Source organism: Streptopelia decaocto, assembly GCF_964273445.1.
Source record: "Streptopelia decaocto genome assembly, chromosome: 8".
NCBI classification, from domain to species: domain Eukaryota; kingdom Metazoa; phylum Chordata; class Aves; order Columbiformes; family Columbidae; genus Streptopelia; species Streptopelia decaocto.
The window spans coordinates 9,905,807-9,931,575 of NC_138662.1; the positions used below are offsets into that span (position 1 = coordinate 9,905,807).

General features: G+C 40.4%; 1 protein-coding gene across 3 annotated transcripts in view; it reads right to left on the reverse strand.

Annotated features, from left to right (window-relative positions):
- Positions 1 to 25,769, reverse strand: part of LOC309443117 (contactin-4) — a 331,164-nt gene that overhangs the window by 55,951 nt on the left and 249,444 nt on the right. For all 3 annotated transcript variants that reach the window (XM_082059766.1, XM_082059765.1, XM_082059767.1), the window contains 6 exons: positions 24,668 to 24,871; positions 18,115 to 18,217; positions 17,302 to 17,486; positions 7,654 to 7,790; positions 6,342 to 6,471; positions 2,278 to 2,428 (listed from right to left, as the gene is read on the reverse strand). In XM_082059766.1, coding sequence (XP_081915892.1) covers positions 2,278 to 2,428; positions 6,342 to 6,471; positions 7,654 to 7,790; positions 17,302 to 17,486; positions 18,115 to 18,217; positions 24,668 to 24,871 — 910 coding nt within the window. The remainder of the gene's footprint in view (positions 1 to 2,277; positions 2,429 to 6,341; positions 6,472 to 7,653; positions 7,791 to 17,301; positions 17,487 to 18,114; positions 18,218 to 24,667; positions 24,872 to 25,769) is intronic.

A 25,769-nucleotide genomic window follows, 5' to 3' on the forward strand; every position in this document is an offset into this window, starting at 1 on the left:
GATGGCAAGGATTCAATACCCTCGACCCCATGGGAGATACAATCAGCTGCATATAAGAACTAAATAGGTCCAACTGCCAAGTCAATGGAGCGGTGTTCATTAAGACATTTTGCCAGATAGGCCCCACTGGATGATCTGGCTGGCAGAAAATGCCTGCGCTGAAGTAGGAGAAAATTTCACACCTGCTTGGGAACATTTTATGTCTAGTTTCCCATCCAGGGCTTGGTGCTTGAGTGAGAGACTCCTGGTCCTGGCACAGTGTGCTTGGCAGGAGCACAGCAGTGAACCTGCCACGGCCATGAGCACCATCATCTCAGCCTTGATGTGGTTTGTGTTCGAGTTCAACACTGAGTTATGCTCAGAGGACTTGTAGTCACAACCCACACTCCCAGCCACTGCTTAACATCTGCCTGGGCATGGGGACTATATACCAGCAAGGTATATAAGATTTCACAAGCTTTTATGACTACACCTGCCTCTGTGTCTCAGGAGAAGGTTGGTCAGAAACATGCTGTAGGTACAGCCTTATACTACTCACACAGATGTGCTCACCCTTCATGGTTGCTCTGGTATGGAGTCCCTTGTGTCTACCATGGCGTGACTTCAGGTGACTGGGTTTCCCTGAGGGGAAATAATCGTGTCTCCTTTTCCCAGTTGCCTATTTTCACAAAGCTTTGAAGAAACCTGCCATTTTTGACTTGTATCTCTTCCTCTTCTGACCTTGGTGGAAACCAGCTGAAACATCTACAGCCAGTTCAAATAACCAGTTCAAAAGTTGTTTGGAAGTAAACACACAGGCAACTTGACCTACCACCTAGCCTTGTGTTACCAGTGCATGAACCAGATTCTTTGGGAAATCAGGATCCAGGGGTTTCTGCTATATTACAGCATCCAACTTAGGTAAGTTTGCAGATGAGAGAGTAGTGCAAAAAATCACTTTGTTGTCAGCATTGCACAGCAGTGACCAAGCAAGAAGCACAGTCATTCACATTTCTTTACTTTCCTAAGCCCTTGCTCAAATAAACTAATACTTCCTCTCTTGCTCTTAAATTAAAATGAAGAGAAAGAACTGTGCCATGTCTAGGAGGACAGCATCAGAGAAAACAGCTCATTTCAGCTACAAACTGTGCCAGTAAGGATGGAGAGATAGATAGGAACTCATGGGCCTGACAGGCCAAAACTTCAAGTACTTAATACTTCCCGTCCTTTGAACAATTTTCACCAGTAGAACAAGTTTTTTCAGTTTTAAAAATCAATATACCTTGATCTATTGTAACTGTGACCTTGCACAGCTTTGTACCCTGGCTGCTAGAGAAAGCTCTGTGTAATTGATCACCCAACTCTTCTATCCCAAGTGATGAAGTTGAACAGTCCATAGACAATAGCTTTGTAAAGACCAGGTAATAGGAACTAAATCAGTCAGAAATAGGTTGTTCATTACTTTACTCATTGGGTTCTAAATTAACAATAGCTTTTCACATACTCGTATACATCACTATAGTATATATCTCAACATACATTACAGGCAGGCAAGACGGAACAAGACTAGACTTTCCAAGACAAAAGAACAGATATGACAGGTTTAATCTTTTGAAAATAACAATTTAATGTAATTTCTGGCTTTTTAACATTTACTAATAGGACAGAATTTTTCCCATCAATCCTAATGGCTCATCATATTTTGGAGGACTGTCAAGGACAGAGACCTCTCCAGGTCCTGCTCTCAGGTGCTACACAAGTGGGACAGGTAGCACAACTGCACCTATACACAGTCAACAATGAATCACTGCAAAACCATGCACATGAATTTAAAAGGTATGTTCCTACTTCCTATTAATTACTTGGCCAGTCTGAAAAAGCCGTATCAAGTCAGGCGTTAGGACTGCCAAATTAATTACTGACTTCAAATAATTCCTGTTTGTGTAACATTGAGTAATGTACTGGAGCAGTGTAATTTGCAGTGGAGAGTTTTATCTCCTGGGAAATTTTTTGAAAAACAATGGCTATTCAGAGCAATGCAGAGGCAAAATATTTGCTTCTTAGAATGTATCTTTATCAGCTTTTGGGCAGGGATGCTTTAATAGCACACAGAGACTGGGATGAACACAAAGGGAATAGAAACCTCAAGCCCAGCTCCTTGAGACTGAACACTAGCTGTTTTCACATTTATTTGCAAGTCAATTCTGGGAAACTATTAATGACAAATTTAGCTTTCATTGCTGAAAGCCCCTGGGTTGGAGCAAGCTAATGAAAGAAATGGTTACTTTAAGACATTACCTCTCATTTTCTCTTAGGATGTCTTTTCCTTTCTTCCAAGAATAAGTAGGTCTGGGGGAAGCTTTCGGCTTACACTCAATGATTACTTCACCACCCACTTTAACAAGAGTTAACTTTTTCAAGAGTGTTTTGGAAAAGTCTGGACCGATAGCTGAAAGAAAAACAAAACAAAACACAAAACAGATCAGAATTCCCTCTGGAAAAAACAAAGTCAGGGTCTTTGGAACATTATGATATTCCAGGGCTGCTTCTCACCTGGCAGTTCCTAAATGATCTGGCTTTATGAACTATATGCACGTACAGAAGGCGCAAACAGACACCTGAATGCTTCAGTTCTTTACTTGTTTAGAAATGCCTGTTCAGCTACAAACCTCAGAAACCAGTAACCTTGGCAGGCTGTAGAAACCCAGTGTCACACACATCTTATTCACAGTAGCACCCATAAGAACTACACGTGCATGAACTGTATAATGTATTTCCTTTTTGGTGTCGTAACAGTGTGTTCATCATTTTGTCAAACATTGCTACATGCAGAGCAACAGCATACAGAAAAATTGTCACAAACACAGAGTCCATATAATTAATCAGAAAGATTAGTATTTCCAGAAAAGTTGACATTTTTATGCTTTGTACTCACAATTTTTGCATAAACAGTGTCTTTTATTTTCATGCTGTAAAGGTGGGAGACCTTGACATGGCCAGGTCTTGAACCAAGCAAAACAAAGCAAGCCTTAAGTAGCCACCAGGGAACAAAATACTCTTGAATCATCTTTTTTAGTCCCCCCAGGGCACACTCCTCTGTTTTGTTTCAAACAGTAAGATATTCATTGAAGCAAACACCGAAGCCCTGCAGACAGTCTGCAGCCTGGTTGTAAGGCAGGCTTGGGAGGGAGGAGATGGTTTGGCTTCTGATTCCTGCCTCAAAGGATTTTTAATGATTTATTTGATGGGACCTGATGACAGGCAGAGCTTTGAGGCAGCTGCCTCTAAACTGACTCTGGGAGTGAATTCCCCAAAGACAACAAGAAGGTTTTATTTATATTCAGTGCGACAACTAATTTTTTTCAATACATAAAGCTCAAAGTAGATAGGTGAGGCAGCTCAAGGGTTTTATGAACAACTCCTGCCCTGTTGCTATGTCTTTGCTAACAGGAGTTTACCTTCTGACAGATTATTGGTGGCAAAATCTGCCCAGTCCCCTCTAATTCTCTCCATCCTCTTTGCCAGCTGTGTGCCTGCATCGGTGACTCCTGCCCCATCCCTATATCCCCCAAAATTGCAGCATTTTCCTTAACTTACTCTTTTTGCTGTACTCTGGGAGGTGAGAGTTTAGATTACCACGTGTTGCATCTGCTTGATGCTCCATAAAATGATCTAAAGCTCACCTGAAGCAGCTGGGAGAGAAAAACCCGCCATGCGATACACAAAGCAAATTCATTTTTCTTAGGGAACCCCATCTTCCCTAATTCTGCTGCAAAAAGAGTTGAATAAAATATAATTCTACACTGCTAATGGGATGGGCTTTATGATCGAATAGTTCTCGGCTTCCACTTTTGGGAATCAGAGTTCACTAATTGCTGAGCTGTCTTGTCTTCTATGTCTAATCTTTGACATCTGACTTCCTTTTAACACAAAGGAAAACACGTATGTTATCAAAGACTATAAAAGAGTCATCTGAAAACCAACATGGGCTATGGAAAATGTTTCAAAATTAAAGGAAGCATCCTGAGGATGACTTCCCACCAATGCAGTCAGAACCAGGTGGATTATTATTTTTATTGTATTATCATAATAAATTCATTATCACTCCTGGAAATAATTTCTTAGGTAATTGTCCAAAATCTATAGGCAAAATAGATTTTTGAATAATCGTGTTATTTCCATCTCTGTAATGAACAGTTTAGACTGAGCTTTTTGCAAGTAATTTGCTATTTCCTTTTTGGTCCTGCATGAGGTACAGGAGTTGCATGACATGGGTTTTATTCTGTGACATTCAAAATGTTGTCATCTGACATTTAGAAACTCTGGGCTCAAGTCTCAGCACTACTACAGCTTCCCTGTGCCACTTTATGGGTAATGCATTTAATTTCTTCACATCTTGTTTGCAAAATGAGGATTTTAATTACCTTTTTTTTTTTTTTTTTTAATTTTAAGCCCATCCTTCCTTTTGAAATTAAAAAAAAGAAAGCTTGAAAACTCTTTAAGGCAATGACTTCATCTTAGTACACATCCTTACAATGTCCAGCACAACAGGAACCTGGTTTTAACTGAAGACTCCAGGCAAAATAATTGGCAACACTAATAAAGAATCACTCTGAGAAAAGCTCTGCCTGTAATCTTCCATTTATCTTTCTCACTTAATTTTGCTATAAGTCTCACTTGCTATTAGTGGTGTTTAATAATTTCAAGTGCTTAACTTTAGGACTTTTTGAAATACCATTTTTATACTCAGAAAGATCTGTTTAAAAGCTAACATTACTCAGCGAGAGCTCAGAATATTGACCTCCTTTGAAAATTCTAGTGAAAAGGAAAACATACTGTTTTTCTTTAAAAATATGCCAAATTAAACCACAGATCCATATATATTAATCTGCAGCACACCATCCTGGCACTTTTCACCTGACATACAAAAGGAAGATTATATAATTCAAATGAGGAGTCAGCCAAATACAAGTTCTCCAGCAGGTCTTCAGGCACAGGTTCTCCAAGGTCTTTGCTTTTTGTGCAGACAGGAGGTTGGGCCACGGGTGCTGCCAGGCATGGGGAGACACTGGAGGTGCCCACCAACAAGGGCTAAGCCCCTGTCTTCTGGGAAGATCTGCCTTCCTCCCAATGGCTGATTTTTACCAGGGTTTTGAAGAGGCAGGAAAAGCATCAGTGGGTTTATTTCGATTTCCTTCATGCAGTAACATGTCCAATAAATCTTAGCACTGTGAAGTCTAATTTATTGAGCATTATTGTACTTCTCTTGAACAGCAACAATGACTACCTTTCAAATGAATTTTTTTTCTATGCAGGCATTTATCGCTGCTGATAAAAAATGACCGATATTGAAAATGCCATAATCAGAAAAGACCTCATGCTTTGTTCATCAAGATAAAGCAGGGAATGATGCTATTGAACATTTCCTTTGAAAACAACTAAATCACTATTTTATAATCATGAATTCTATTTAACCCTTTGAAACTACAGATCTATGCTGACATATCAGTTCCCAGGCCTGCCATCAATACAAGTGCAATGTTTGTGAGCAAGGTACAGACTCAGGACAGCTGAGGCTGGCAGGCACCTCTGGAGATGGTCCTGTCCCACTCCTGCTCAAGCAGGGGCAGCTACAGCAGGTTGCCTGTGGCCACGTGTAGTTGAGTGTTGAGTATCTGCAGGACGGAGATGACACAATTTCTCTGGGCAACCACTTCTAGTGCTCAACCACCCTCATGGTGGCCCACAGCCTCTTCTCCTGACACTGGGCACCACCGAGAACAGTCTAGCTCTGTAATCTTTCCTCCTTCCTGTCAGTTATTTAACCACCTGGATTCACAGGAGCCTTCCTGATGTTGACTGGGACAAGTAGAGCAGGTCTACACAAAACAGGTGGGGCAGAAGTTGGTTTTCTTGGTGAGGGTTTGGGACAGGAGCATTATGATTGCCATTTGAATGGTGAAAGGTTTACTCAGACGGGTGGTTTCTCAACATTTCCTCACGAGAGTCAGTCTCTGCAGCTTCTGAGCAGGCAGTTACTGTCCAGTGTGCTCTGAACTGGGGCAATGCTCAAGCTTCCCCATAACACACTTCCAAGCAGCAAGAGGCTGAGTGAGCTAGGCAGCTCTCTGTGCTCAGTCACCTGGATGAATATGGAAAGATGGGATGACGTAAAAAAAAAAAATCTGTCCTCTGTCTATCCACTTGCTCAAGTTTTCATTTCATGCCTTACTTAAAAACAACAACTTGTCCAAGATCCTCAGTAGCATTTCTGCTTCAGATGCTGAAACTCAACAAAACCAGCTTGAGTTGAGGCTTTGCTGGTTTTGGAATATTAGCAGCATTCAGGAAAGTAAACTTACCTATGACACTCAGTTCTGCACTGGAAAAAATGATGCCGTGTCTGTTTTCCGCTACACACTGATACATGCCCGCGTCTGACAGGCTGACATTCGTTATTGTGAGTGAGCCCTGCTCCAGCTGAACCCTGCCCTGCAGGAAAGAGGGAAACAAATATAAAAGTAAATAAGGAGAACCCTCCTTGGAACATAAACCCAGCGGTGTTGTCCCACATTTTATACCAATGTGGATTAAAAAAAAGTAGCAGTACTGGGAATAATTTGCATGCTTCAATCTATTTGTCTGCCAGACAAATTTATGTCAGGTTAGATACTAAATGGTAAAACCAATACATTAGTTGGTAAACACAATTTAAATTGGAGGACCTTCCCTTGACTTCTTATTGATTTAATACCCAAACCATTTAGATTAATATCCCTTTCAAGTAGACAAGCTTGAATCAAAAAAATGCACTTCTGTTCCATGGTGGCATATCACAGCTAACCATATTCTTTAAAACATTTAAAACAATGGTATTAGGAATACATATGGCAATGAAGGTTAGGAAGACTCTTTGTCAGCTATCACAGAAATACTAAAAATCCTCTGCAGTTTACTGAAAACAATAGAGATGTTAATAATTTAATGATCCTTTACTTCCTATCAGCCACTAACGTGATTTAAGTACAAGACCATCTGCTAGTGACCAGCATGAGGCAAGTAAAATTAGCATGTGGAACAAAAGACCAGGGTATCATTAGTCAGCCTAAGGATATGGAGGTTGTGTTATCAATTTTAATAAGTACAGCAAAGTGTTCCCTCCCTCCCCAAGAGTTTCACCATTTGAAAAAAATAGTAACACAAAGAGCTATTTGCTTTCTACTTGGCCGTAGGGTGGAAATTTAATATTTGTGGAGTCTTTGTCAGGATTTGATCAAATCTGAGATGCTATATTCTTTCACAATAAGCGAAGGGAAAAACATGCCAGCTGCCATGAAACCAATGCTTTGGTGGCTTGTTTTGGTTTGTGGTTTAAAAGTGAGGGATTCTGGGACTGAGTGATGCTCCTCCAGCAAGAAGCTGGGCAGACAGGGCAGTGGGACGGGGTGCGTGTCCCCACCTCCTGCACATCACCAGTCCTCGGGCACCTCTTTGTGTCCCTGGCAACAGCACATCACGCTCTTGGTCATCTGCACAGTGACACAGCTTGGCAGGAGGAGCAGAGATGCCGTAAAAGATCAGCAAAAACTCTAAAGTTTCATTAGCAGCTGAAGTTCACTTGAACATCATAAAGTGTAACCATCATCCCCAGTGAAGGGCTCCAGCGGTGCCTACCTGGGGCACAAGCGGCTCCCCATCCTTTAGCCAGCGGTACGAGGGCTTTGGTCTCCCGCTCGCTCGGCATTCCCAGGCCACGCTCTCCTCGATGGCCACGTGTGCATCACTGATTTTCTGAATCCAGTTGGGCTGAGCTGCAATGCAGAAGTAATGAGTAAAGTCTCATGTCTGTAAGCAACAGCACACTCTCTCAGTGCAAGGAAATGGACATTTATTTCTTTATAGCAGATTTAAGAGTTTGATTTAATAACATGCTTAATAATGCTAAAGAATTTTTGCCCTGAGTCCAGTTCTGCTTTCTGAAGGTGGCACGTGGAAGATAATAACCTGTTTTCATTTTATTTTTAATAAGAACACTTACTGCAAAAGAACAGCTTCAGAAACCCTGATCATTGTAGAAAAACAAAGCGCCAGTTCACATGCTGCCCCAGTGGAATAAATGGCACTGTAGGACCCCTGGTCCTTCAAACAGGGACCTTTTCTTCTTAAGGATCTATATGACTTCAGCTTCAAAGCTCTAAAATTTAGCATCCAACTTCAAAACCTGTAACTTAGAACTACCTCTGCATTGAAATTAAGCTTATTCCTGTAACTTAGGCCTGCATGGTTCTAGGCACTACTTCACGTCCAAATTCTTAGTTTTTTCTTAGATTAGGGCCATACCTGCAAGTATGGCCACAGGAACAACTTACATGTGTATGAGAAATCTTTGGTCTCAGTAATTCTTTTAATGACATTGAGCAAACCTCAAAAGTCCAAAAGCAGATACTGGAGATACATTTTGGTAGAATCTGGTAAAAACTGGCACTGGCAGTTTTCAGGCACTTGATAAGATTACATTTCTAGTTGTGTTTCACGTATTTTTACCAGAGTGTTGTTTGTTTGTTTGTTTTTAAATACAGTTTAAGTTTAGCCAGATGCCACACGCAAATCATATTTTGCCTAAATTGCCACATGTTTTTGGAGACTATAGGAAACCTCTGACTTTCATATGTTATCTTCACAAACCCCATCAGTCTAGATAGATCTACAATACTTTTCAGAAAGTCCTACTAAAAAAGAGAGTGAGTTCAGATTTTCTTAATGGTCATTTTCCCTATTTTGACATAAGAAAATCTGATAGACTATGTAGGAATAGATTACCAGCAGAGGTCTCCAAGAACCTGGTTAATACTTTTTCCCATGTAATCAGATTAAAAAAACAAAATAAGGTTACTCAAAGACAGGTAACAATTTATATACAAGGACAGGGGCCAGAGAAAGTTCTGAAATTCTGTGATTCTGTGTGATTGTGTGAAAGGTTAAATTAAAAAAATATAATATCAAAATGAGAAGTTCAACACTTTTAAAACTGTGTCCAGGCTGTGACAGATGTGTGCATAATCCCACGCCTACCATGCCGCACATTTCCCTTCTCAGGTGCCTACAAAGCACAGAAGAAAGATGAAGAATTTTGCACAGCATCTTAACTGCAAGGGGCTTGCAGAGAAAGCAGAAAGAACTGAATGTAATGACAACGGAGAAGCAAAAGAAGTAGCTGGCAAGGAGAAGCAAGCAGTGTTCACTTCTCTGACTGCCCCTCCTGCCCCTGTAATAGTTTAAGCTTGTTTATTATCTATATCTAAAGAGATATGAAAGCGAAAGCTTTTACATGTAGGAAGATGAAAGTCAATTCTGTCATCTGGAGTAAGAACTTGAACAATTCAATCAAACTGAGACAGCCTGCACAACTGCAACGGGTTCAGTGGCTCAAGGACATTTGCAAATTACTCATGAATTTACATATTTACTATTCTAACAGCATCCAACTTGTAATTTTGAAGAGTGTTATGATACTGTAAATGGAGCTGTATAAAACCACACAGATCCACTTGCCTTTTTTGCAGTACTGAGTGTTTTACCAATTTCCCACATGAAAACAAAGAAATTCAGAGAAAACAACTGAAAGTAACCTGTAAAGCAAGAAAACCCATGAAAGGTAAGGTGGGCTCTATAGCATATAAATGTATGCCATGTAAAGAGATGTGAGGAAGATAGAAAATTCAGTATTATTACTCCCCAGATAAGGAAAATTCACCGCACTCTTTAGTGTACCGCAGCCTTGCACCACGCACCACTCTTCACCCCCTCCGGTTATTGTACCTGGTTAAACTTTCTATCCTAAAACCATTTATAATGCAGACAACTACAGAACGAGCATAATAGGTCAAAAAACAGACCTCAGTGAAAACTGGAGGAGACTTTTGTTTCACAGGAGCTTTGTTCTCTGCTGCTCTTTGGGAAACTTGTCTAATTAGGTCAACCTCTCCTTTCAACAGTTCATTTCAGAGAATAGCAGGCACACTCTTGACTTAATCTTGAGTAATACACAAGGGTTGGCTCATGCAGCAAATATGTTTGAGCCACCGAATAAGAACCACCATAAAATAATGAAATTTGACAGCCTCCCATTGGGATCATATCAAGACACAGTAATGTAACACAAGATTTCAAGCACGATAATTAAAATAATTCAAATAGGGATATGAAACCAGCTTCATGGTACAACATTACACAGTGACATTATTCAAGATAATGACAAGGTTTAATTTGTGACTGGTAGTGGTGTTCTAGAAAAAGTCCTTTAGATCATTTCATTGGTGCTAGGCAAAGAGGAATTATTTAATAAGATGGGTTTGGAAATATTTTGGCCCTACTAGGAGTATTTAGATGTTACTCCCCTTGGTTGGAATCATGCTGGATGAAAAATCTGGTACTGAAGAAAGAATATTACACAGAAGTTGATTAAGAATTCTTTTCAGTTGCAAGAAAAATCCATATGCTAAATCTACAAAGTGGAAGAAAAAGCTTAAAAATATAAGCATTACACTTAGAAGTCATACTCAGGTGAGTGACAGAAAAATGATTGCACCAGTTAGAAAAAAGAAACCTGTTTACCTTTGATCATCTTCACAATACAAAGGTGTGGCATTTTAAACCAGGTGATTAGCACAGTATGCCCAAATTTTCTCTTACTTCTCTAAGACCAAAAAATTCAGAATAAGTCTGTCCTTCTTTATAATAAATTGAAAGGCAAAAGTAGGCACTGGAATCTGGACCAGAAATCATGTCCTAAAGGGCATTTCAAAATGAAATGACACAGCTGGTCACGATGCGTCACATCAGAAATGAGTTACAAAACCAAAGAATTAGGGGAGCAAAGCAAGAAATAAACCAGAAATAAATCTAGGACTTCGTAATTGTCTGTGAGTTCAAAACAACCAAAAAGACTAAAGCAAATGAGGTACTAATACATATACAAGAATCCAATTCTTGGTCGGTATATATTGATTTCAGTGTTCCTAAGCCAATTTAAAGCAGCTGATGACCTAGTGCAGGTTGTGTTCATCATTAATGGCAGATGAAAGGCTGAATGACTTGTCCATTACTATATCTGTTCTAAGGAGATTGAGACTGAACCCAGGATCAGAAAAGTCTAAAGACCATGAAGTCAAGCATAAGCAGTAAGAAAAACAGATGGCAAAAATACGTGAGTAATTAAAAGTAAAGAATGCCAGTGTATAAGGTTTGCACAGACAAGTGCACACATCATCCTGGTGCAAACAGGGATACAGCTTCTGTAAACAAAACCTGTATGTCCCCAGTTTGTTATCCTTCCCAATGATCACAGGAATGCGAAACCAGACTTTTTCGTTATCACTTTTCCTCTTCTCTTCCTTTCCTCCTCTTAATCCCTCCTGACCTCTACCGCCAATTAAGGAATATTTGAAATCTATACAACTTCAAACATGTGCAAATCCTTTGCCAAAGTAATTTGCTTGACTCTTACACCTAAATAATCTCCATTTGTCTGCATCTTGGGAAAGTTGACCAGATATTGCCACTCCGTGTCTCCATTCTGCCTTTCTAGAAGTCTGACCAAGATGACCCAGCCTGGGAGTTCTGCTTGGAACTAAAATATTAAATATCAGATGAAAAGAAATAGAGGAAAATTTGAAGAAGTTAACCTAGCTGACAAAAACTACTTAAATTGTCCCTACCTCTTATTTATGCCCTGTTCCATATGGTATTTTGCATCATTACATGACTTTCTCCCCAGTTATGCTGGGCACCAAAGGACTGCAGGTATTACAGGTACATTCATAAACACCAGTCCTCAGGGACTTAATTATTTTTTATCCCCGATGCTATAGATTGCAGCTACCCAGGGGAGTAAGGAAGATGTGTAGTAGCCTCCACACTTCATTTCTCATATCTCTTTCTATTTCTGCTTCTCCTGCTGGAGAGCTATTCTTCCAAGACGAAATTATAATAATTTGAGCACTTTTTCTGAATCTCCTAAAAATTGATTTCTCTATAAGCAGGTTTCCCACAGTCTCTTGGAAAAGGAAAAGTGGAGGAGAAACATGTCCATTCTCTGTGCAGAAACTTGTTCTGGATGCAAGACTTCCCTCGGGCAGCAAATTATTTAAAACTCAGAGTTACTCCCTCTTGCACTAAAGTCTGAGAAAAAGAAAGTATTCCACAGGCAGCAGTTGAGACATCCTCCCTCTGAGCAGTTTTTTCCCCTGGATGAGTGTAACCAACCGAGACTGGGCACTGCAAACAATTGCTCCCAAGGCCAATGGCCCCTTTCTGGAAGGACGAATTTGGCTGCTGCCAAGTGGTGGTTAATCAAGAGTTAAATTGCACAATATTCTGAAACAACGCAAGATTTGAGAACTTTAAATAAAATGAACACGGAGATGCTTGGAGGTGATACTTGGCAATGTATCTGTGTAACAGGTAGCAAACTGCATTTTCAGGTGAGGCATGCAAATTATAATTAATAATAATACATACTTGTCCTATTTATGTGAATTTTCATGTATTTTTATCAGTGCAGAAACTCATTTTATTTCAATTGGCTGTGAATTTTCAGCAAATTACTGGTGATCTGGGTCCTAAATGGAGTAGAAATACAACTCTCTGATTTTCACTTATGCAAATTTCCTTTTTAGACCTCTAACCATAATAAAAGCATAATATGATTTACATTATTTACATTTGAGTGTTTGGTTTTTTTTTTTTTTTAACAGAGTGGCATAAAGTATCTTTTGCACAAATAAAACACAGGTTCACTGATGAAATGGGGAGTCTTTTCACTGCAAAATTAAGGAACTGCATAAATTCCTGTTGGGACTTTGATTTGAGAAGTATTTAATCTGAAAAGTAGTCTAATGAATTAAAAGGCTTCTGCTGAATACCTTATAAAATGCTGCAAAGAACTGTAATTAGTTACAAATAAGTCTGTCTCTCTGCTAATGTGGATGCTGCTTCACTGATACTTTCAGAAGCCATTTCAACTGCAATTTTTTCCTCTTTGTCTTGACTTGCCAGCAAAGTGCTGGGCAGGGGGTGGATGAGCTCAGATGAGAGAGATGCTGGAGGACTCTGGAGTGACACTGAGTCAGCACTTGCATCTGTGCTGGCCAAAACTGACCCTTTCCAGTACTTGGGTATTCTCCCCCTCTTCCAGGCTGTGTACGACAGTGTTGATCTGACTGGAAAGCCCAATGCCAAATTGCATGTTTTTGGTCATAATTCTGGCAGCCACACATTCCCAGGGGTAGTGCAGCTCCCCAGCCTCAAGCACCCCTGCCGGTCCTGGGGTGCCCTTTGCCTGAGCATCCTCCCCAGTGCTGCTTTCTCAGTGCTGTTGCTACCAGTCTCATTAAATGTGCTTATTCACCTAGACTGGCCGCTATTTTTCCTGGCTTCTGTTATTCAGACTCTACATATTGTTGGGGTGGGGGATATCAAGACGTTGCACTGTCTCATCAGACAGAGTCAACCTAGGAAAGTCTAAACACAAACTGAAGTAGAACCCAAGGATAAAGTGCTGGCACAACCACCTCGTTTCACACCTGGCATAAAAAAATACATTCAAATTTTTAAAAAGTTCAGGAGAACAATATGATGGTGTGGTGGTATGGAGAACTTCAGAGAGAACTGGCCAAGGGACGTCAGCAGAGCTGCAGAGGGGTGGTGAGACTCTCGTCCATCATGGGAAAGGAATAAGGAGCCAAAGCTTATGTGCCTTATGTATCCTTTGTGCTTGTGCATCTGCCTGTTGTCTCTTGTCCTATGCTCGGGACAACCTTTGGGTTGTGACTGTCCATCTGACGAAGAAATATCTACCTGAAATGGCATCTAAACTTAACACGAATGAAACAACATCCATTATGATAATAGATAAGCATAACCTTGATACTGGTTTTATGAATGAAAAGGCCATTTCTTTTTAAATTAGCGAGCTATGGTAATCTGTTTACTCTGCTTCTGCCAAAAAAAAAAAAAAAAGAAAAAAAAGTTGGTGTTGCCTTTTGCTCAGGATATAAATCTTAGCCTTGCAGAGGGCTATCAAATTTAAAATTTATAAGCAGCAAGATTAAAAATAGAATCAGGTCAATGGGAGTGCTGCGCATCAAAACACACAGCTGACGGCGAGGCAGACCCTCGCTGCCAAGTTCAAGGGAAAAGCAGGCGCTGGATTCAGCAGGGTCGGTGCAGTCAACACTGGGGCCGAGCCGACACTGGGGACATCCCCTGCCTCAGCCATGGGGATTCAGCTAGCGTGGGGCATGGGGGGAACAAGTTGCAAAGTCAGGAATGCAGCACAATGTGTATTTATGGCTGCTGAATGTGGGTAGGAAAGAAAAGGTTTTGCAGTTTAATTTGCTAGTTCTTAGGGGATAATTGGAGGTACATGGTAGCTGGCTAGGAATGGCAGACAGAATAGGAATGTCAGACAGAACAAGAGACTTCTAGCGAGAGAAAACAAGTGATATGTCATTCAGAGTTATAATAGTCAAGGAAACAGGTATAAGTCACTGTAATTGCATTAACATTAACATGTTTTCTATCGTGTAGGTCTATCCATCAAGTAGGACATACAACACTCAGAACAAATGCTGTCAGAGAGCAATAAAACTCAGCCTGTTACAGGGGCTCAAAGCATAGAAAATGGAGGAAGAACAGATCTTGCATGTTTAATTAACCTTTCCTGCTACAACGAGAATGTCAAACAACTCCAGTGTCACTGATATGCTAACAGAGGAAAAAATAAACATTGATACAAGAATGAAATACAGCAAAAGTCAACCTTCCCTGACAACTTCCAGGAGCAATGAAAGAAGCTGACAATGGAGGCAACGCTGGATTAGCTACAGTGAGCAGACAAATTTGAATTTTTTTTTCTTTCTTTTTTTTTTTTTAATTTTTTAATTATTTTATTCTATTCTATGCAGGGAGGCAGATAACTGGGTTTAATGGAGTCATGCTATTAGAGCCAGATTGCGATCTCCAGGGCACATGTCATGACACAGCACATCACTGCACACAGGCGGCACATCCGACCGCCCCTATCACATTCCTCCAGATTGTTCCCTTCTCTGGGAACCAGCCCTGAACCACCACAAGACTCCTGAAAAGTTCTGCCCACGTTACAGTTCTATTTCAATAACGACATAATACTTCTCAGCTTTATATAGAAAAATGATTAAGGAAAATGACTTTCTTTCAGTTTCAATTATTCGTTTAAAGTATTTACAGTAAGTCACCTTCCCTGAAAAAACTTTGCTGCCATGTGAAACTCCAGAACCTAGCTCACAGACAGCAATTTTTTTGAAGAGACATCTGTATTCAGTACTAAATGGCTGCCTAACACAAGCTATCCCTGAAAACTGGATGCATATAAACTAGTAACTCATCATCCTCAGGACAGGTTTGATATTTTAGTCAATTATCTTTAAAACCAGTAGCTAGGAGAGGTGGCAGGCCAATGGTTCTCCATAAGGAACTCCTCTGCTCATATGAAGAAAAGCAGATGTAAAGATAGTTCCCAGCATCACAAACAGAGAGAGAGGGACACTCCTCTTCCCAAAAAATCTTGAGCTTCTTTGCTGAAATGCCATCCTGAGTGTGAAAAGCAGCAGTAGCCAAGGTGGCAGCTTTTGTGTAGGATCTGCAGTCTTCCAGCAATGGGATCCAGACTGGTAAATTCATTACGGTAATTAGATTATAATTTAATATATGCTATGGTGGGATTACACCAAAGGCTTGATTTACTGCTTTGCAAGGAAGACAGGTTTGGCTGTGGGTTGAGTAAAACTGTACAACTGATGAGTCTTTTCATTTACTGTGCACATGGGAAAAATCAGGAGAAACATGCATTGCCTGATGAGAAGAAAAATAAATCTTCAACTCTCTTAATTAAAAAAAAACCAAAACAAAAAACCAAAAACTTTAAAGGAACCCTGGGTTCTTTCCTTAACATGAAATATTTTACTGTCTCCTTGCTATTTCTCTCCTTCTTGATGTCTTCTCATTTTACATTTTCCTTAGTTTTAAAAGGAGAAAAAATGGAAGTTTTAATTTCCAGATTAAATGCCTTTTAGGAATATTTCCAATTTTTTAACATCCCTATATGTGCCTCAAAAAAACCCCCAAAACATTACTCACCAAATGCAATCCAGTTTTGACAGGATGGTTAACTCCCAAACTCTTTTTCTGTGGCAAATTTAGTATAAATCAAAAATATTCTTTTCATCTCTGGAGTTCAACCCAATGTTCCCTGCTGACAGAAGTTGGGCTCTCGGGAGAATTTGGGGGAGCAAACACTGAGTTTCTCTCCATGAGTTCAATAAAGAACGACACTCTATTATGCTCCTGAAGATGACAACAGGGCAGCAACAAAACAAAGTTTTCTATGATGGTGGCGAAGTCTCTGCACACCTGAATGTGGGGTATGTAACCTGCAGCCTTCTGCCCTCCAAAAAATATCCAACAGAAGCTAAGAAACAAACCAACAGCCCATTTGGACCTCTAAAACCCTCTTGGCGACTCTTGTTCACCTCTATGGGGGTAAATCCTCAGTAACTCTGAACATGTAAAACTCTCCCTCTGCAAACTTCGTTCAGCTCCGAGAAACAGTTAATTTGCTTCACAAGATGGAGCAGTGTCCGGCAGAAATTTGGGGATGGGCAGACACTTATATCAGGATGAGGGGCACTAATGCATTTTCTACTTAACACAGAAGGCCTATGAAGCTGAAGTTTTCCATTTTTACAGTGCTCAAATCACTGGCTCTGATTTCAGCGTAAGAAGAGCAGGTGTACAAAGCTTTTGGGTGAAGAGGATTCTGCCAGCTCCGACATGCTTAAATCCCAACTTACCAGGCTGGGCAACCACTGACCCCTCTTGAAAGCAGTCCTTGCTTGCTTATAAGCAATTAACATTTATTAACACAAGCTGAGGCAACAGATACGTAATAAATCCCAAGCTGTAGCCACAAAAAGGCTCCACCAGAATACTTGCTCTACCCTCATAGTTCCAAGAAGGCAAATGAGCCATTTGCAAGTGTTTTCTGCACATTATAATGCAAATATCCTTCCAGCAATGCATTTTCGTTCCAACTACTCTGATTCTCAAATTAATATGCACCATTCAGATAGGATTTATTTCAAATTACACCCTTTTTGAGACGTGTTGCTTGTAGAAGAAAGTAATTTTAAAAATACTCCCCAAAATTACTTTATCACAAAATATTAACTGCATATTGAACCCAATAAAATAAAACCCTCTGAAAGCACGAAGACTGCTTACCATAAAATATCAGTTGTCCTCGTGCCACATTTTTCCCTCTCACATTTTCAGCTACACACTCATAGAGTCCAGCATCTTCCTGCTGAAAATTTGGGATTTCAAGAAGTCCACTTGATCTGTGTCTTCTGGCTTTTCTGGGTATCTGTTTCCCATCTGCTCTCCTCCAGCTAATAGTAGGAACTGGACTAAAATAAGAAAAAAGAAATCAAAATAAGACTCATAGAAAAAACTATGCATCTTGTCCTGATAAGCACTTGTCTGATCAACTTAACACTGTTTTGTGTTTGAGGATGATGAAGACATGAAGAGTCTGAAGACTCTGGCACAAGATCTGGATACATTTATTATGGGTGGCTTGCATGTAATAAAAATAAACATCTACAATAATGGTGTAGTGCTCATGCAGCCTCGAAAGCAGAGACTGTGTATTATAAAAACGTTGTTTTGACAAAGCTGAATTTTGGGTTCTGCTGTGACAATACACCCATTTTCCTACCAGTCCCACATTTTATTTTGAAAGTGTTGCCAGTGTTCACTCTAGAAACAAGAGACATGTTTTAAGTGTTGCATGAGACCTCAAAACAGGAGATGCACAAACACATCTTTACAAAATAAGTTACATCTTCTCTCTTCCTTGGGAGTTTCTTTTTGGTGAGCAAAGCCCCTGCTCCCCAAGTCCCTTGTCTGTCACAAATGCTTGCAATAAGTAACTCCTGCTGAGGAAAGCACAGACTGGCAAGTCTTGCAAACTCTACCGTATAGCACTATCAAAGTGAGAAGCCGGAGGAATAATAATAATGGATCAAAACTTACTTCCCCAAGGCAAAGCATTCCAGTTTCACTGTTGTTCCTTTTGCAGATGGAACTGTTTCTGGGAACTGCACTTCTATTTTCGGCTCATACTCTCCCATCACCCCTGTGAACGTAAAATATATGCTAAGGCTTGGTTGAATTTCTGCAATAAATTCACAAGTGTTCCCGTGCTAGCACAGAGCTGTTCTATACATCATTACTTGCCCAATTAATCCATTCATTTTAAACACAGCCTGTTTCTAACAGCCGTGCAGTGTGGGCTCTTCTCCCATTTACTGCCAGAGGAATATCAGAACCAGTGCTCCATGCCATCTGCCAAAGATTAAAATTTCTTCATGGCTCTGCTACTTTTTGGTTCTGAAGATCCTGATTTTTGCAGGTAGCTTGTGAAATACACCAATAATAAGGGAGGTTCACCACCTTCTAGAAAATGAAATGTGGAACAAATAGTCATTAGAAAAAGTTCTAAAAGCACTGGAGCTAATCAAGGCATCTATTAACTCCAAGATGCACAGAGATCATGTACTCTTCGGGTAATTTCTTTATTTTTATTGCCATGGTAAATCAGGTATCGTGGCAGTCTCTTTATGAGATTGTGTTTAAAAATTTGGGCACATAAAAAAGCCTTTATATTAATGATAAATGGCTACATTTCTACTCATTGTACTGTCTTAAAACCGGCACATCTAATTTCATCAGTAGTGATTAACAGCTAATTGATGATTGCAGTTTAAATCAGAACTGCACGATGCATCCTGGACATTGGACAAGCACAGGACAGGCGGGGAGCAGGCAGGAGCAGTATTGGATCAGACCAGATGAATGTCACCAGTATGCACAAATACAGAAATGAGATAGCACGAGTTTACAGAGATATTCAAGGTAAGCCAGGGCTGCTTACGGTGGCCTGCAATTGCAGAGCTGCTTTTTGTCTCCCTGCTTTGCAAAGAGGATGCAACAAAAGCCTTTTTTTCTTTACCTTTTCACAGTTAAGAGTTTTAAAGCTGAAAATGCTCAATATGAGGCTTACATCAAGCCTAGCTTTACTTGCTGACATGTATATTACCTGTTCTGGTGCAACAGCAGGTTATATCTTCTTTCTTCCAACCCGTTAATTGCAAACAAGAACTGTTGCTACATTATATAAAGAGTAGCTCCTGCACAACGTCAGTTATCAAAACTAAATGAATTTATTAACAATGAGAAAAGTCTCTCCAAAGTCATGTCCTGGCCAACACATACAGCAGGAAACCCATGAGTCTGTGTCAGCGCTGCAGCATTTACATACTATACAAACAAGAATTACATGGCACACTGCTCGTTAGGCCTCTGCACATTAACACTGCAGCCCTGAAGGGCTGGAAGTGGATGTTACAGTCGACATCATAGAAAATCCTCTCTGTTCTCCTGATTGCGACTTGTCAAATCTTGGCAATCCTGCCTAAATTTCTCCACGCTAAACATCTGCTGGGTGAGTTTTGGCCAAGCCAAAACCAGTTACTGCCCCATGGTGTCCAAGGGCATGGTTGGGCACGAATGTCTGGGAGCAGCAGCACCGTTTGGCTGATATTAGAACTTACTAGAGATCTTTTCTCAGAAAAGCATTTCCATGTTTTGCAATGAAGACTGCAAATTTGGCAGAGGAAGAGCCTTTGAGGATATGTTTCCCATGAAAGCCTGGCCAGATTCAGGCAGCTGCCTCAGTTTAGAAGATGCTGCCTTTCAGATTAGAGATTTACCTGGAGAAATCACAGTCTCCATCACCCTCAAGTAAAGAGTTCCTCAGTGCCTGTGCCACGGGCCACCCCCCACCCCACCACAGCCCAGGCGTGCGAAAAGAGAGGATGCAGCCCATCCCAAACCATTCCACAGGCTCTGCTGGCAGCTGGCCGGAGGGTGGGAGATGACACGATGGCCAAACAACACAGGAGAAAGAGAGCTGCCCAGGGGAGCCTCCTGCCCACTGAGAGGCCAGCTACAAACCAGTCCTCAACTAGCAAAGTTGGATCCAAGACCAATTCCCACGCAGACAGTCCTTATTTTTCATGCTGTTCCTAGGTGATTTAACACCTGACTTAGCCATGCAGGTGGAAGGGATGGGGAAGAAAATAAAAGGACTAAAATAGACACCAGGTTTGTAGCTTGGAGAACACTTTCAGTGTCATGGCACATCAGGTGCTATATGTGTTTGCATTTCAGAGGCTTTCATATTTTTCTTCCAATTTCAAGGCTTAAAAATGTGCTTTTGGATTAAAGTCCCAGGAATTCAGAAGCAAGCTAATTTGTCTGAGGAGATGATATGCATTTCCTGACAACACCTGTGAAATGTTAAAAGTTTAATTAGTCCATACAGCTGCTGCTGATGGTAATTTTATTGCAGGACTATTTTGGTTCCTTCCTACTGTTACTGTTTTAATTCTGATGTAAAAAATCTAAAGCATATTTTAAAGAGAAGTAAAGTACTGCAAGACCAGCAGCTCTCAAAACCTGGGTGGCTCTCAACAGGCTTTGCCTGGTGCTTGCTGCAGGGTCAGGGTGGCCCAGAGGGTCCCAAAGGTGGTGGTAGGGATGGCACCTCTGGTACCTGCTGCCCTTCCAGGGGAGAATGGTGCAGAGACTGTGGCCTTGATGGGAATAGGGCAGCCAGATGGCAGACAGGTTTTGATTAAACGGAGGAGATGGCGTTGCAGGTTTGTTCCCTTCCAGTCCATACCACTCAGCGAGCTGCCAGACGGCTTGTCCGGCATTCAAATTTAAATCCTTTTTTATTTTTTTTCTGAGCTGCAATAAGTGCTGCAATACTAGTGGAAACCTTACTTCAGGCTTTAGAATCATTCTCGTTCTTTGGTGCTGTATACATTTAGCTATTTATTATATTTCCCAACATGAAAATAGCTCAGAGAGCCCTTTCTCCACAATGGGAGGTACCAGTTGATAGCACTAGGGCTAATTCCCCTCATTCCTGCAAAATGCAAGCTGAAGCCCAACCTCAATACCTTGAGAAATCTAGAAAACCATAAGAACTTTTATTTTTTCCTTTTATACACTAGCACTCTTACATAATGTGAAAGGGGGAGCTGCTTGTCATTCACAAAGACCTGTTCTGGAATATGGGTACACATTTCAAGAGACCGGGTCCCAAACTATAAATGTGCAGTTTCAGGGACTGCTGCACTTCCATAATATTGTCTGTAAATCTTTTACCCACCTGCATTGCAAGCATCCTCACCACAGCTACATGAAAATATTTAAACAGTGAGTGATTGCATGCATCTGTGGAAGAGAATTAAGGGACAGAGGAAAAACATCCTTTTCCCAGCACACACTCTACTTTTTACAGTGTACTGATCACCATCAGATAACCTCTGTCCATAGAAGCCGAGTTTCAGCTCACACTGACCACAACAGCTGCGTTGGCACAGTCTGTTCCTACCACCATCCCGTAGCCCCCTATGATATTTATCTCTCCAATGTGGAAAATCTGTCTGAAGATAACTAATGGGATAAGAGGCACCTTCTGTTTCCACAGCACAGCAACGGGGAAGGAAGCAGAGTTCTGTCAACAAGAGCATGTACTGCTGGTTAGAAAAAAACGCTGCAAGTGTTGGGAGATCTGTAACTCCCAAGACTTGCAGCTGAACACGAGCAAAACACAAGCACAAAAGGCACAGGTGGGGAAGGCAATCTGCCTACAGGATCTGATTTCATCCCCTACACCCATATCTTTTCCTCTTACAGATTACAGCTCAACAGCCTGGCATTGTAATGCAAGCAGCACTTGAAAGAAACATGCGGAAAAGCAGTTTTTCCAAGATGATTACATTAAAATAAAATAACCACAATAAAGAAGGCAGGTATTTGACATAAAGAGCCTAAATGATTCACAACTACGTCTAAAAAACTTACTGCCACGAATTGTAGAAAAAATGTGAAAAGAAACCTCAAGGCTATAGGGAGATCTCAGTTCAGCATGTGCCGTCCTGCACACCCACATCAATGAGCTGCTCCAAGGGAATGAGGAATGTTCATTAGTTCCATGAGAAGTTTGAACATTGGATGCAGTAAGAATACCTGCCATGTGGCTCATTCACCTATCTGTTAAAACAATCAAAATTCCTTAGACTGAACAGCATAGGGTCAGCCCAACTGTGAGCATTCAAGCTCCATTTTCTTCCTATAGCTCCAGAATCAGGAATTTTAAAAGTTTTTGAGTGAGAGATTATCATTGGCATAAAAGGAAAGAGTCTTGTGTTTTTCTCTCTTTAACTCAGTATGAAATAAATAAAAAACAAGTCTAGGCGCTATTCTTAGTTCTACATGACCAGTATACCTTTTGGATAATGTCTTACTCCACTAGTTTCTTTCAAAGAAACAGGGACCTATAATTAATTCTCTATGACAGCAAAAATGTTTTGCAGTTTAAAAATAACTTCGACTTCTGAAAAAAAACCACAAATTTCACAAGGAGATTGTCTTATGGTACCAGGATTTTTGCAGAATTCACAAAAAGTACTTCAATGTGAAGCCAACCAGGCAATAACTTTGTAACTTTTAGCAACAAACTGTTTTATGAAGGGTGCATTGGAGAAGGTCAGACACTCTGGCTGGGACACCAGCCTAGGGCTGAGTGGCTTCAGAGCTGCATCAACCCCTTGGCAACTGGGGAGCTGCTGGGGCAGAGGGACCCCCTGCCCCTTCTTCCCAGCTGGGTGCCTGCCCGGGTGGCAGCTGGAGGAACAGCTCAGTGCACATAAATTCACCAGGAAAGCTCCATTATGAACATTTTTCCACTTAACTCGCTAATTGAAACTAAATGGAACTGAAACATTAATTGTTGATGAGCTAGCCTCTGAGCCTACTAATTTAATGATAAAAAGTTGTAACGAAAATAACATGTCATATATATTCAGATATACTCAACAGATATGAATACAAATGATAAACAAGACAACTTTCCCAGTGGAAATATGATGTGCCTCAAATTTAACTAGCTTCTGTTGTTCACACTTCTGAAGTAACATATATAATTTTGTTTTTTAATTTTGATAGTGTGTTACATTCAGATTTTATAGGGTTACTCTATGTGAAATCAAATATTGAGACCTGCTGATTTTTAAAACGAAGCTTCCCTGTAATACTAGTGCAATCCTATTTTAAAATACACATTTAGCCTATCTTCAGCTTTGAATAAAGCTGTCTTGGTTCTACAGATAAAACAGTACTTTGCTTGTTTAACTCAGGGATGTATTCCCCAGCCCCTCAGAGGCTCAATTACAGTTTCATATCTTTAATAAACAGCAGAGTACACTTCAAAGGAATCAGAGAACATTCCTGTGAATTATCTCAGGAAGGCAATCAGTCCCTGTAAATAAAGCAGAGTGCATGAAGAAGCAATGCACTGGGGTAAAGCCCTCAGTGAGGCACTTTACAATCACCCCAGCATCAGCCTTGTCTTGGAACGGAAGCTGACATCAAGCTGGATTGTGATGAATCGATGCACTTTCAGCTAGGTAAGGTTTGCATAAAAGTCCTGTTAATATAATACTTCAAAATATTTCTTCTCCAATACTGAAAACGTTAATATGAGACAAGTTAAAATATTCCTCTTTATCTTTCATACATCAGACAACTTAGTCTGGACTCAGAGGGACAGATTTACTGTCACTGGGTGTACAGAAATGCAGCCTTCCCTGTAATGGAGAGCAGATTTGGCACAGATCTGGAAAAACAACTGTCCCAGACGAACTGCGGCACTTTCTCATCACAACATTTCCAAACTCCCTGTCCACAGGAATGACGCTAATGTGAAGGGGACAGCTAAGGGCTGTAGTAGTCAACAACTGGCAAAAATGAGCCTGTATTCTACAAGCAAAGAATTTGTGTCAAATACCACTAGGTGACAATGGATCTTCTTCTAGAAGAAATTTCTAATAGTGTGTTTCTATTTCTGGAACAAATGTCCTAACAGTTATCCTTTAAACAGACAAATTTAAATTAATTTTTATTACAAATTAGAATGCAAATTTATTTTTCTTATCTACTCAAAACTGACAATGATACAAATCAACTGTCTGTATAAATTTAGAATCCTCTTTTGGTTTCTTCTTGCTTTTTTTGTATTATTCCACAGACACTAAAAATAGCAACAATTCTGCTGGGAAATACAGCCTGAGCTAAGAGTTACCAGAACAACAAAGTGCTTTTGTTCACTTTTGGGATGCATGAAATGAGCAAAAATGTAGTACATCCAAAGTCTAAAATCTATTTTATTTCCTGTTTTTGGCCAAGTGTCACCAAGTTTCTCTTTTATAATTATTGCCTGATACTGAGATTTGGCCACAGCATCATAAACCCCACTGCCATTTGCAACTTTGAACCACAACTAAAGCAGATGTCTCCAGCCTCACTGAACTTCTGTGAAGGGGGAAAATCTCTCCCTTCACTCTGGTATAAATATTTCAGTCCATTTCTCAATTTCTGGATGACAGTCAGTCAAATAAAACAATATGAACTCACCAGCCCCAGCCCCCAATTCCCCTCGTCTAAGTCCTACCATCATTCCGGAGGATGAGCGGGGTGGGGGGACCCAGGACCCTGCTGTCCGTCACCGTGTTCGTCACCACACACGTGTAGTTGCCCACATCTGAAGCTTCCACCTTCGCGATGTACAAGTTTCCAGTCTCTTGTGAAACGAAGCGGCGGTTGTCCTGGTGTACGAAGGTCGGGTACTCATTGAAGATCCAGGCGTAGGTGAGATCTGGAAGCACAAGGTACTACCAGCGTGACACAGGGCACTGTCTGATGCTGAGCTCCATCACAAGTCAAACCTAGAGCCCCCAAATGATTTTCTCCTTGCCTCCTTTGGTTGGGGAAATTGGATATATCACAGCACATGAAATGACAAAAAGGCTAACATTTTGCAAGTTCTCATATTTATGGCTAGAAACATACATTTCCAACTGTGACACTTCTGAGCCAACACATGGATCTTGTATATAATGCATTTCACAAGAATCTCATCTTTTTGTCATGATGGACATTTCAGCCTGATTCATGACCTTTTTTTTTTTTCCTTTAAAGACAGTTCAGAGGAGGATCCGCTGAGCTGCATTATCACCCACCCCCACCGTATGTTTTATTCCTTTGGAATTTCTGACTCAGCAAAACACTGAACCCTAAATTAAGCTGCTGTAATCTTTGTAATCTTCTCTATGACTAATTAGATAGTACACTGTCTTTTATATGGCATCTTTGGAAGTTATTTGAACAATGAAAGTGAGAGAGATGCCACAAGTGGTTGCAGAGTTTGCAAGCGAGGTTAAATGCAATATAACCCTATAAAATTTGCATAAGACTAATGCCCGAACACCCTGAAAATGTTTGAAGAACTAACATGAATACAAGATTGTTGTAGCTTTCTAAGGGAACACTAATTATGCTGAAAAGCATATTCTTAGTTTAATACTCTAATGAGCCATAACTGTAATTGACCTCAACTACCATTACTTTAGAAAATACATTCTGCCCTCACATTCCACTGTTTACATATATAAGAGGCTGAACGCAGATTGTTGGCTTTTATTTATTTATTTTTAACAACAGGATTATAGAATGTCTACTCAGACTTTTAGCATGATATGATAATTATGTTTATG